The sequence below is a fragment of the Dendropsophus ebraccatus genome, chromosome 15 (genome assembly GCF_027789765.1).
Source record: "Dendropsophus ebraccatus isolate aDenEbr1 chromosome 15, aDenEbr1.pat, whole genome shotgun sequence".
NCBI lineage: Eukaryota > Metazoa > Chordata > Amphibia > Anura > Hylidae > Dendropsophus > Dendropsophus ebraccatus.
Window position 1 is genome coordinate 20,770,046 of NC_091468.1, and position 13,636 is coordinate 20,783,681.

General features: G+C 47.7%; 1 protein-coding gene across 1 annotated transcript; it reads right to left on the reverse strand.

Moving 5' to 3' along the window:
* Positions 1-854: 854 nt before the first annotated feature.
* Positions 855-10,814, reverse strand: MCFD2 (multiple coagulation factor deficiency 2, ER cargo receptor complex subunit). The gene is made up of 4 exons (XM_069954500.1): positions 10,683-10,814; positions 4,665-4,829; positions 3,475-3,634; positions 855-1,004 (listed from the first exon to the last, which is right to left on the reverse strand). The coding sequence occupies exons 2-4, from the start codon at positions 4,820-4,822 to the stop codon at positions 873-875; spliced, it is 450 nt and encodes a 149-aa protein (XP_069810601.1). The 5' UTR covers positions 4,823-4,829; positions 10,683-10,814; the 3' UTR covers positions 855-872.
* Positions 10,815-13,636: the final 2,822 nt, after the last annotated feature.

Sequence of the window (13,636 nt, forward strand, 5' to 3'; positions counted from 1 at the left end):
CTACAGCTCCTATGCAGACCTACATGTTTCCATGGTAACAGACTAAAATCAATGCTCTCTCCCTGATACTATATGTAGGAGTCCATCGAGTTCAACCTACAAACAAGTTGCATCATTTCCGATTTATTGGAACAAAAGCAAATAACAAATAGTCACAAAGCTGGATTTTCCCTTGAAGCTTGAATTAAAGGAGAACTACAGGAAGATAATAGTAAAAAGGAGTTTTCTATTGAGTATACACTGTAAAGGTGGCCATACACCTTCAATAAAAGCCACCTTACCTCTCCCCCGGCCTGACTATACACATGAACATTCGGTATGGCAGAACATTTGAGTGATCTTTATTGAGAAGGGAGGGGTGAGCCACCATACTGCTCTACCGCTGGCTTATACCTCCAAGAACAAAAGGGTTGGAGAGTGACAAGGGTTGGGGGGGGGGGGGGGGGGCGACAAACACATGACCAACAGCTATTTAGTGGTAAAAGTGAATGATAGGCGTCACTCCAATGAAGTAGTGAAAATATAGAAGGCTTGTTTATTCACCCATCAATCGTGCAGCTACTAAGTGTGTGCACTGGCTGATATGTATCACATATGTATAGAAATTCTCATGACAGATAGATAGAAGACAGATAAATAGATAAAAGAATGATAGATAGGAGATAGATAATGTGATGGGGGATGGATAGACAGCGTTCTCCTTTAAAAGTTCTGGTTCATCATTAATCTATATAAATAGATCAATGGCCACAGGAAATCCCAACTGTGCACCCACAACAAAATACAGACAATGGTGCCGTACAGAAAGCTATACCCCAGAGACGTGTAAAATGTCACATTTAGGAGAGAAAACATCCATCTGTAAAAAGTCTTTATTGCATTGATTTAGCAAATTCTGCATAATCAATGTATCCGTCATTATTGATATCGTCATCTCGAAGAACATCATCTATCAAGTTTATTAGTTCTTGCTCAGATGGCCCCTGGGAGTGGTCATTACCGCCCTAAAAGAGAAACGCAAAGTTTGCATTAGCTTTAGTATACTGCCTATAAGTCGAAGGGATACTGGTTAGTAGTTTAGCTTCTTTTTTTATACAGCCCCAGCAATAGAGGATTTTTTTTCTTAAAGGGAACCTGTCACCCCCCCGTGCCGAGGTGAAGGCCGCCCAACCCCCCGCTAGAGCCCCGGATGCTTGCCCCATCTTGCCAAGTCCGGCTCCTGGAGCCAGTCCCTGAATGGAGACATCCTTGTCGGAAGCCCGATGCACGCGCTGCAAAGTTGAGTCCGACGGCCATAGAGAACGACAGCTCCATTCATTCTCTATGGGCATCGGACTCATCTATGCAGCGTGCGCATCAGGCTTCCAACAAGGATATCTTCATTCAGGGACTGGCTCCAGGAGCCGTACTTAGCAAGATGGAGCAAGTATCAGGGGCTCTAGCGGGGGCCGGGCGACCTTCACCCCGGCACGGGGTGACAAGTTTCCTTTAAGACACTGGGATACCCCTTGAACACACAGACCCTCTTGCAGCCCTCTCAAAACAACCAGACAGCAGCTTCTCAACTTGCAGCCAATGGGAAGTGACTGCAAGTAAAAAGCTTTTTTTTATTGGCTGGAATTTTGGGGTTTGTATTGTGGTATGCTTCTCCTGCATAGGAATAAGCATGGGATTTATTGCATTTCGATAATGATGCCTGTAGGGGCATTATTGCACCCTCTGGTTCTACTTCATATACCTACATTCATACCTTGTTTCTCCGAAGCTGAAAGCTGAGCAGTGATTGGTTGCTGTGGGCAGTTTGCACCAGTCTAAATTTTACACCTTTTGAAAAATCTCCCCCTATGTCTTAGTTTCGGTGGATGTCTTATTTATCTGCCCCTGGCTCTCCCCCACGGATCTCAATCCCTGCAAAGCCCCCAGCTCAGTAACCAACCTAGGAGAGGTCCAGGAGCGTGCGGCGGGAGGTGCGGCAGAACATGTGGTGGGACGTGTGGTGGAGTGTGCAGCGGGAGATATGGCAGAGCGAGCAGCAGCCAGTGCCGCTGTTGATGGTTCGCAAGGGGATTAGGTGAGTAGCAGGGGGCAACGGATCGTGTCCTCACTTTCGGGGGGTGCCTTACTTTAGCCTAGTTGGTAGGATAGTGGGGGTGTCTTATTTTAGAAGGATGTCCTATTGTCAGGGAAACACAGTATATATGTTATTATTTACCTTAAGGTGACTCTGTACATACAATCCCCCCAATCCGCTTGTACCTTCAGATAGCTGCTTTTAATCCAAGATCTGTCCCGGGGTCCGTTCGGCAGGTGATGCAGTTATTGTGCTAAAAAACTGCTTTTAAACTGGCAGCCCCGTGCCCTACTGGAGTGGCCTAGATTGTGTATGCATTAGGCTGGCACACCCTCTCTGTCCCTCCTCCCCATCCTCCTCATCATTAGGAATGCTCCAGGCAGATTGCCTCCTATTCATCAACTGTGTCAGCCCGGCACATGGGCTGGATCGTTAAGACACTTGTGCAAAAGTTCAGCATGGAGAAAATGTTCCAGTGGCATTCCTAATGATGAAGAGGGTGGGGAGGAGGGACGGAGGTGCAAAGTTAGGGCACAGATACTCCCGTAGGGCATGGGGCAGTAAGTTTAAAAGTTGTTTTTTAGGACAATAACTGCATCACCTGCCAAACAGACCGCAGGACAGATCTTGGATTAAAAGCAGCTATCTGAAGGTACAAGTGGTTTTTTGTTTTTTTTTTTTTGGGGGGGGGGGGGGGGGGCAGATTGTGGGTACAGAGTCACTTTAAAGGGAAGTCTCAGAGCCACCATCCAAGAAGAATGGAAGGGCACATAGATTGGATAAGTATTTTCTTTTTTTAAGAAGCACAGAAACGACGAATATTTACATATGTTGCATTGGCCATTAAAGGAGAAGTCTGGTGAACATTTTTATTAAAGTATTGTATTACCCCCCAAAAGTTATACAAATCACCAATATCCACTTATTACGGGAAATGCTTATAAAGTGCTTTTTTCCCTGCACTTATTATTGCATCAAGGCTTCACTTCCTGGATAAAATGGTGATGTCACGACCCGACTCCCAGAGCTGTGCGGGCTATGGCTGCTGGAGAGGATGATGGCAGAGAGATGCTCAGTGTCCCCCCAGTGCCCTGTGTCCCTCAATGTTCCTCTGCCATCATTCTCTCCAGCAGCCACAGCCCGCACAGCTTTGGGAGTCGGGTCGTGACATCACCATTTTATCCAGGAAGAGAAGCCTTGATGCAGTAGTAAGTGCAGGGGAAAAAAACTTTATGAGCATTTCATGTAATAAGTGTATATTGGGGATTTGTATAACTTTTGGGGGGTAATCCAATACTTTAATAAAAGTTTTCGCTGGACTTTAAGACAATGCATTTAACACAAAAGAAATGTGAATGTTTCATCCAAGAACCCACTTAAATCATGAATTAGATTTTGCTTACCTCTTTGTGCACATGAGAAATCGCAGTTGCCAACTCCAGACCGTCTAATAAATTGTTGCCATCGTAGTCGTGCATCTTGAAATAATGAAGCTGCAGCTCCTGAGGGGACATTTCTACCTCTGGCTGCTCGACAACTCCTTCTAAGTGCTCCATGATGTGACTAAGAAAAAGAGCGAATAACAAGACTTAAATAAGCAATAATGCTGCACCCACAAAAGATAGGACTTTACATCTGAATCCAGCTCATTGTCACCACAGTCAGTTAGCCACAATTACTTGCTATGTGATGAATGCCAACTCTCAAGCAAAATGAATAAAACATGCTTACAAAGTGTCATCCTTTGGCCACCTTCAGTGGTGGTAACCTCTAGGAAACCATGGCTGAATGATTGCCCCTCCCTTGAGCTTATGTAGGAATGAATTTACTTAGTTGCTGCTTGGAGGATGCACTCCCTTCTTGGAGTTCAAGAAGCCTTCAATTTGAAGTATGGCCTTTTCACAGCAGTATAAGCATCAGAAAGTAAAATCATTTTTACATGGTTCCCTAGAGGTTACCACCACCGTGGGTTTTTCTCTCCTGACTGCCAAAGGATAGCTTTTCGTGTGTGGGTTTTATTTCATTTTGCTTAAGAGCATCACATAGCCCAAGGTCAGGAGACCAAACATCTGTCTACCGCATAGAACCATAACCTACTCCGGAAGTGTGTTTTTGCCCCTGCGGTTGTCTTTGCTTTGGCAAATAGAGTGAAATCCTGCATGTGTGAACCCACCCAGAATTGAAGGGGTATTCCTGTCTATACATTTATTCACAGGTTATGTCTGAGACCAGAGACCCACAGAAAGCCTGTAACAAATCATGTGGATTTTGATGGCAATTTTCGGCTGTGGATTTTGGTGTGAATTATTATTTAAAGAAAAATACCAAACATTTAAAAAAAACTGCACTTAAGTCAGTAAGGCATGGCTGCAACAAATCTAAATCCTACTTAGTACATGATTTATTCTGTCTCTTATCCTCTTGATCTGCTTTTCTTCCCAGTCTCTGGTGTCCCTGGTGGCTTTTTCCTGACCCTACCCAGTTCGAGTATAGTGAAAGACTGGAGGGACTGACAGAAGCGGCTGGGGACAGCCCAGATGACTGGTGGTTCAGGAGACATGAAAATCATGAAGTTGCTTTTAGTTATACTTACTCTTTATCGTGTACCACATTTTTATCAAAATGGGTTCGGGTGTGCAATTCCTCTTCCACTTTCGGATGTGCGTGTTCTTCTGCTGCTGCAGACATTACTACTACAGCAGAAACCAGACAACAGAAGAGATAGGACGTGTAGGTCTTGTAGTGCCTCATTGTGTTCCTAAGAGATAAGCAAGAATTTTAAAAAATACACTAAAAATTTAAAATATACTGTACAATAAAAAAAAAAAAAATCTTACTACCATATGCACTAATAGAGTAGTATACCATACAGCAGTGACTTTAGCCAGTAGCTTGCCACATGTACTTGTCATATGTAAGATATATCCTATTCCCCCCACCCCCCAGCAAGGTGCTATGGCATGTAACTTAGTAACTTAAATGGATTTGACAACCCATTTAAATGCATTTAGACCAGCAGTTAAAAGGGTACTCTAAGAAAAGGTTAAAAAAACAGGGAGTGCAGGGGGTGATGGGATCGTAATAATGAAGTGATATCTACCCGTCCTGTTGTCACCGCTCACTGTCACATGCCGGCCTTCTGTATCTCCTAATCCTGTGACAGGACTGGGACTATGACTAATAGGGTTCCTGTGGAGTCATGATGACAGAATACAGGAGGGTGACCATGAGCGTTGGTGCAGCTGGGACACCAGGACAGGTGAGTATCACTTCATTATTATGTTTCCACCATCCCTTATCTCTCCCTGATTTTTTTCTACCTTTGCCCAAAGTACCTCTCTAAAGTTGAACATGGCTTACAAGATATTAAAAGCTGAGGTCCTTATTTATCAATTATTTAGCCATCTTGAAATCAAAACCAAAGTTTGCAAGGTCAATTGAGTAACATAGAGAAATTTACAGGAATTGGTTTGCACTCTTCGAGTTGGACGGCAGCCAAACACTGTTGCAAATACTTTGTCAAATTTACTCTGGCAACCAGGCCTCACTTCAGAGCAAAGGAACCTGTAAGCTTCACTGAACTGCTCAGCAAACACATAGAAGTGTATAAGAGCATAGGGATTATCTTATCACACAAGCCGAGCTCATGCATAGTATAAACTCTACTATGCCCATGCTCCATAGACTTACTATACACTCACCGGCCACTTTATTAGGTACACCATGCTAGTAACGGGTTGGACCCCCTTTTGCCTTCAGAACTGCCTCAATTCTTCGTGGCATAGATACAACAAGGCGCTGGAAGCATTCCTCAGAGATTTTGGTCCATATTGACATGATGACATCACACAGTTGCCGCAGATTTGTCGGCTGCACATCCATGATGCGAATCTCCCGTTCCACCACATCCCAAAGATGCTCTATTGGATTGAGATCTGGTGACTGTGGAGGCCATTGGAGTACAGTGAACTCATTGTCATGTTCAAGAAACCAGTCTGAGATGATTCTAGCTTTATGACATGGTGCATTATCCTGCTGAAAGTAGCCATCAGATGTTGGGTACATTGTGGTCATAAAGGGATGGACATGGTCAGCAACAATACTCAGGTAGGCTGTGGGGTTGCAACGACGCTCAATTGGTACCAAGGGGCCCAAAGAGTGCCAAGAAAATATTCCCCACACCATGACACCACCACCACCAGCCTGAACCGTTGATACAAGGCAGGATGGATCCATGCTTTCATGTTGTTGACGCCAAATTCTGACCCTACCATCCGAATGTCGCAGCAGAAATCGAGACTCATCAGACCAGGTAACGTTTTCTTCTACTACTTCTACTGTCCAATTTCGATGAGCTTGTGCAAATTGTAACCTCAGTTTCCTGTTCTTAGCTGAAAGGAGTGGCACCCGGTGTGGTCTTCTGCTGCTGTAGCCCATCTGCCTCAAAGTTGGAGGTACTGTGCGTTCAGAGATGCTCTTCTGCCTACCTTGTTTGTAACGGTTGGCTATTTGAGTCACTGTTGCCTTTCTATCAGCTCGAACCAGTCTGCCCATTCTCCTCTGACCTCTGGCATCAACAAGGCATTTCCGCCCACAGAACTGCCGCTCACTGGATGTTTTTTCTTCTTCAGACCATTCTCTGTAAACCCTAGAGATGGTTGTGCGTGAAAATCCCAGTAGATCAGCAGTTTCTGAAATACTCAGACCAGCCCTTCTGGCACCAACAACCATGCCACGTTCAAAGGCACTCAAATCACCTTTCTTCCCCATACTGATGCTCGGTTTGAACTGCAGGAGACTGTCTTGACCATGTCTACATGCCTAAATGCACTGAGTTGCCGCCATGTGATTGGCTGATTAGAAATTAAGTGGTAACGTGCAGTTGGACAGGTGTACCTAATAAAGTGTCCGGTGAGTGTAGAGTCCACCTTCTGCTGCAAGACATTAGAGAGAAGTGCTCAGTCGAGGTGCACAGACACAGTAGGGGCAATACAAATCCCTAAAATATCTTGTACTGCTGGAATTCCACCGTCTCCATCAATGTTCACACGTAGCTGCCGCTAATGGAGCCAGTAAGGAATTGATCATTGATGTGTATGGTGATCTGGATTCACACCATACTCAGTAAGAATAAAGATGGATCAAAGAATGGCAGAGCTGCCAATAGGAAACAATCAGGCCTCTTCTTTTATTTCCAGAAAGCTGGAACCTGACTGGCTCCTGTGACGCTTCTAGTTACATCAGTTTTTTAATGCCTGAGGCCTAATGTCTGTGTGAGAACGCTGAAGAAAAGCAGAATGTATTGTTATGAGATACTTATAGTAGAGCGGTAAGTATTGTCATGAGATACATATAGCAGAACGGTAAGTATTGTTATGAGATACATACAGCCGAACGGCAAGTATTGTCATGAGATACATATAGCCGAATGGTAAGTATTGTCATGAGATACATATAGCCGAACGGTAAGTATTGTCATGAGATGCATATAGCAGAACAGTAAGAATTGTTATGAGATACATATAGCAGAACGGTAAGTATTGTCATGAGATATATATATATAGCACAGGAGCCTCATGTGTCAGGCATGTAACTTGCTGCTATAAGGGCAGCAGTGTCCAACAGTAGCCATGTAACTAGTCTACAAAATAACTAGCAGCAGCAATAACATATGTAGCCGTGTCAGTAGAACGCCTGAGGGCATCTGCACACAGCAGATATTTCCTCCTGTAGCGGCAATCCAAGGCAGGGCCAGTGTGGAACAAGGGACCAAACCCATTCGATGGGCTTAAAGTGTCACTGTTGTTATAACGTTCAAAAACAGCAGATGTGATATAAAGCAAGTTTGCAATATACATATATTTTTTCTGACTTTTTTTTTTCTCAAGAAACAGGAAACAGTTAAAAAACAGGAAGTTCTGTGTATCCCAGGCCATCTGAGCGCTCAAACAGAGAAGGCAGTCATGTGACTGATGGACACATTGAGCTGTGACTCTCTGTACTGGTCGGAATTCCTGTGTTTAGTCTGTTTTTTTCCAACCGGCACAAGTCAGAAAATCTGCCTTCTGGAGACTGGACCTGGATTTCTGGTAAGTACAGCATGACAACAACAACAACAAAAATGAATGTAAACTTTATTTCACACCTACTGTTGATATGGATTTTGAAAGGTATAACGACAGGGACACTTTAAATGGAATCTGTCAGCTGTAATTCATGTTCCAAACTGCAGACAAGGTTAGATAGATGCATCCCATGTAATAAAGAATTAGCCAAGGAGCCGATTGTCTTTCAACATGTGGAAAAATCATTCTCTGCTGACTGCACATCGCTCAGTGTAATAGGAGGTAAGTGGTCTGTGGCCAATAAAAGTATTTAGTAAATAATAAACATATATACTTACCTGTCCACGCTCTCCAGACTCCTCCCAGCTGACCGGAGTTGCCACCCTTCTCTGAAGTGACAGGCAGCTCAGCCAATCACTGGCCACAGTGCTGTCCCATCTCTCTGCCAGTGATTGGCTGAGCAACCTGTCACCTGGCCTTTTGCAAGCCACACCCACCTGACTGTGCCAACCTGGGGATATTTTTTTTCAATACAGTAAAAAAAAAATAAAAAAAGTAACTCACTGAGCCATGTACACACTACAGGATGTGTATATACAGGTATACAGCCATGTACACACTACAGGATGTGTATATACAGGTATACAGCCATGTACACACTACAGGATGTGTATATACAGGTATACAGCCATGTACACACTACAGGATGTGTATATACAGGTATACAGCCATGTACACACTACAGGATGTGTATATACAGGTATACAGCCATGTACACACCACAGGATGTGTATATACAGGTATACAGCCATGTACACACTACAGGATGTGTATATACAGATATACAGCCATGTACACACTACAGGATGTGTATATACAGGTACACAGCCATGTACACACTACAGGATGTGTATATACAGGTACACAGCCATGTACACACTACAGGATGTGTATATACAGGTATACAGCCATGTACACACTACAGGATGTGTATATACAGGTACACAGCTATGCAGATCCCTATCCGCTATTGATGGTAAAATCTTCTAAACACTGCTCCATTAGAATCAATAAAGCTGTATCATAGAGGGGCGAGGGTTTCCTCCCACTGGGGGTGGGTCAGCCCGCCTCCAGTGCTTCGGCCCAGGCCTGATGATACAGTCCCTTCAATTGCATTCGCACCTGAGCTGGAGACAAGAGTCGTGTTGTCTCTGAAAAAAAGTGGCCATGTTTTTGTAGCACCGGATAACCCCTTTAAGAACACATGCACCCTCAGCTAAGCATGTGTGTATCAGAAGACCACAAGAGATAGCTGGGGGTGGAGCAGGGGCATAGCTAGGATTCATCGGGCCCCATGAATTCTGGACCCCCCCCCCCCCCAATCTCCGGCAGTGCATCACAAAAAAGAGGGGGAGTTGCAATTACAACTTGGGCATCTGGAAATGACTGGGGCAGGGCGGCAGCAGCAGGGGGTGACCTGGGGCAGGGCGGCAGCAGCAGGGGGTGACCTGGGGCAGGGCGGCAGCAGCAGGGGGTGACCTGGGGCAGGGCGGCAGCAGCAGGGGGTGACCTGGGGCAGGGTGGCAGCAGCAGTGGGTGGCCTGGGGCAGGGTGGCAGCAGCAGGGGGTGGCCTGGGGCAGGGTGGCAGCAGCAGGGGGTGGCCTGGGGCAGGGTGGCAGCAGCAGGGGGTGGCCTGGGGCAGGGTGGCAGCAGCAGGGGGTGGCCTGGGGCAGGCTGGCAGCAGCAGGGGGTGGCCTGGGGCAGGCTGGCAGCAGCAGGGGGTGACCTGGGGCAGGGTGGCACCAGCAGGGGGTGACCTGGGGCAGGGTGGCACCAGCAGGGGGTGACCTGGGGCAGGGTGGCACCAGCAGGGGGTGACCTGGGCCAGGGGGGCAGCAGCAGGGGGTGGCCTGGGCCAGGGGGGCAGCAGCAGGGGGTGACCTGGGGCAGGCTGGCAGCAGCAGGGGGTGGCCTGGGGCAGGGGGTGACCTGGGGCAGGGTGGCAGCAGCAGCAGGGGGTGACCTGGGGCAGAGTGGCAGCAGCAGCAGGGGGTGGCCTGGGCCAGGGGGGCAGCAGCAGGGGGTGGCCTGGGCCAGGGGGGCAGCAGCAGGGGGTGGCCTGGGCCAGGGGGGCAGCAGCAGGGGGTGGCCTGGGGCAGGCTGGCAGCAGCAGGGGGTGGCCTGGGGCAGGGGGGCAGCAGCAGGGGGTGGCCTGGGCCAGGGGGGCAGCAGCAGGGGGTGGCCTGGGCCAGGGGGGCAGCAGCAGGGGGTGGCCTGGGGCAGGGGGGCATCCCCTGCCCTGCTCCACTCTATGTGCGCCCTGGCTGGCTGGTTGTGGAGGGATCAGGGGGGTCAGTGCACCCTCACATGCTGGAATACGGGGGTTTTCTCTATTGCTGAATAAATCCAGACGCTTTGTGCCTGAACAATAACTTCATTAAGTTCCCAGATGGCCCCTATGAGCGTCAGCCACAGAGATGTCCCCCACACTAATCTGCAGGCAGCAGCATAGTCTGAACACATACATATAGAGTGCGGCACTTACCGGAGAGCTGAGTACAGCGCTCAGCCTGACTACAATCCTGCCCTCCTCTCACCCGGTGTACCGCTGACTACAGCCTCAACTCCACAGGCAGAAGCATCCGAGCGCCGAGCGCACACACAAACTCCAGCGAGTACGCTGTGGATTCATCCGCGCTCTGCTGCTTTTGCCTGGATACGGGGGATTCTCTGGGCATGCGCAGTAGCGGCTCGGGTTATTCATTTTGACATGAGTGTGTTTGTAGGGAGAACAGACGTGTAACTATCTCAGTAGGGAATGATGACACCGGAGTGGCCGGGGGGCGGGCTGTGCCGCTTGCGTATGGGGGGGAATGAAGGCTGTGTGTAAATAGCAAGGGTACTGATGCCGACCAATCAGATGGCAGCTTCATCGTATGCCAGAGGGGATCGTATATCGAAACTAGACCTGTTGCCCGTAGCAACCAGAACATAGCCTACACATACTAATTCCTGAGCTGGGGACCAAAGGGGAGATTTATCCAACATGGTGTAACCAATCAGATTCCACCTTTCATTCCTCACAGACTCTTTGAAAAAAGAAAGGTGGGATCTGATTGGTTGCTAGGGGCAACTGAGACAGTTTCACTTTACACCATGTTTGATAAATCTCCCCCTGAGGCCCCGTTCCCACTGAGCAAAGCTAGCGGAATTCCGCGACGGAATTGTCCGCCGCGGAATGCCGTTAGCCTCCCGCTCATAATGGGACTCTATGGGAGGCGCGCGCTCCTGCCCTGTCCGCGCTGAAGAATGAACATGTTCATTCTTCAGCGCGGACAGAGCAGCAGCGCGCGCCTCCCATAGAGTCCCATTATGAGCGGGAGGCTAACGGCATTCCGCGGCGGACAATTCCGTCGCGGAATTCCGCTAGCTTTGCTCAGTGGGAACGGGGCCTAAGGGTGCCTTCACACCTACCGTATCGCAGTAGAAAATCCGCTGCGGATCCGCAGCAGATTTAACTAAATGAATGAACACAGCATTAAATACGCACTGTCAAATCCGCAGCAGATCCGCAGCAGATTTGTAAGTGCGGATTTGATGTGTTCATTCATTTAGTTAAATCTGCTGCGGATCTGCTGCGGATTTTCTACTGTGATACGGCTGGTGTGAAGGCACCCTAAAGGTTTACATCAAGGATTGAGAGCCTCCCACCATCCAGCAAAACTACAACTCCCATCATTCCTGGACAGGCCAGGGCTATATGGGGACTTTGCCAAACATAGCTGCTTCCATTCAGAAACAGCACCACCCCTGTACTTAGGTTGTTTGTGGTATTGCAGCTCATTCCCGGTAAAAAGGAGTGTGCTTGTAATACCACGCACAACCTGATGACAGAGCTGGTGCTGTTTGTGGAAGAAAGCAGCTAAGTCTATCCGATCCTGGACAACCTCTTTAAAGGGGTTGTGTCACAAAGAATACTAGATCTATACTGATGCATTATCTTAAAGTGTCACTGTTGTTTAAAAAAAAAAAAATAGTAAAAATCTATAGTACAGGCGATTTTAGGAAACTTTGTATTTGGGTTTAGTAGCCCAAAAATGCATTTTTATCATGAAAAAGCAGTGTGAAGCTCTCCCCCCTGTCTTCATGGTTCTCTATGATAACCTGTTGCTCTTGGTTATGACCCATCTGTGGACATCCAGTAAGGTGGTCACACATGCTCAGTTCTACTGTAGTCTTCTGATCTGTCCCATTTTATTGGTAGTTGGTTTTGATTACACATGCAAGCAAGAGGGATTGTGGGGAAGTGTCTGCATTGTTGCATAGCAACAGCGGGGAGAAAAGTTTGAGAGAAAACCAGGAAGTGATCAGATCCATGGGGCAGAAGAACAGTGCAAGGAAGTACTGAAAATCAGCACATCTCTTCTCCTTTACATATGTGTGTGGTCCATGTGGGATTTTACCAACTTTGCTTTGTCGGACAACCCCTTTAAGGCCAAATTTTGGCAGGAATCGTGCAGCTTGGTGGCTAATGGTTCTTTAGCATCGAGCAAATAAATTGCTTAAAGGCGACTGAAGATTGTTTGTGGTTTGAAACAATTGTCATTTAGATTTGTCATTGTCATATCTCTTTAATATCGATCAACATATCATTTAAAGGGAACCATTCACCCCGTGGCCCCCGTTAGAAACAGACAAACAGTTACATAAAGGTCAATATACTTACCATATCGCTCCCGGTCCCGTCCCGGATCTCGTTGTTGACACGGAGAAATCGCCGATTCTTCTTCTCGCGCCCATTATGGTAATGAGCGCCGCCGGCCCGAAGTCCAGCCTTCTCCCCGCCTCCGACACTTGATTGACGCCGGGTCTTCTTCCTCCTCGTCTTCTTTCTTCTCGCCGGATCCCGCGCAGGCGCCGTGACGATCGTTTTCGGCGCATGCGCAGTTCACAATTGAAGTCGCTCCACAGCTTCAATGTTTACTGCACGTGCGCCAATTGTCAGAGCTGTAGCGACGTGTTGGACTTCGCGCATGCGCGGTACACAGGAACGTCACGAGCACGTATCCTGTTTACCGCGCAGGCGCAGAAGAGATGACGAGACCTTCGCAACGGCGCCTGCGCGGGAATTCGTGAGGAGACTGAAGACTGAAGACGTCAATCAAGTTCCAGGAGGCGTGGATGGGCGGCGACGAGAAGAGGACCTCATGAATAAGTTGGACTCGTCCGTCGTTTCCTATGGACGTTGGACTCATCTCAGCTCATTACCATAATGGGCGGGAGAAGAAGAATCGGCGATTTCTCCGTGTCAACAACGAGATCCGGGACGGGACCGGGAGCGATATGGTAAGTATATTGACCTTTATGTAACTGTTTGTCTGTTTCTAACGGGGGCCACGGGGTGAATGGTTCCCTTTAAGGCCGCCAACACCACGGGGAGGCCATGTTCACACAACGTATGTCAGTCACACAATGGAGCGCACGGCTCCGGCCGCATGC

Bases quoted from the DNA above. Each gene is read 5' to 3' on its own strand.
- MCFD2 (XM_069954500.1), bottom strand. From the start codon at position 4,822: ATGAGGCACTACAAGACCTACACGTCCTATCTCTTCTGTTGTCTGGTT. The intron at 3,635-4,664 runs GTAAGTATAACT...TCTTTTTCTTAG, and splicing joins AATGTGGTACACGATAAAGA to TCACATCATGGAGCACTTAG. The intron at 1,005-3,474 runs GTAAGCAAAATC...TTTCTCTTTTAG, and splicing joins TTTCTCATGTGCACAAAGAG to GGCGGTAATGACCACTCCCA.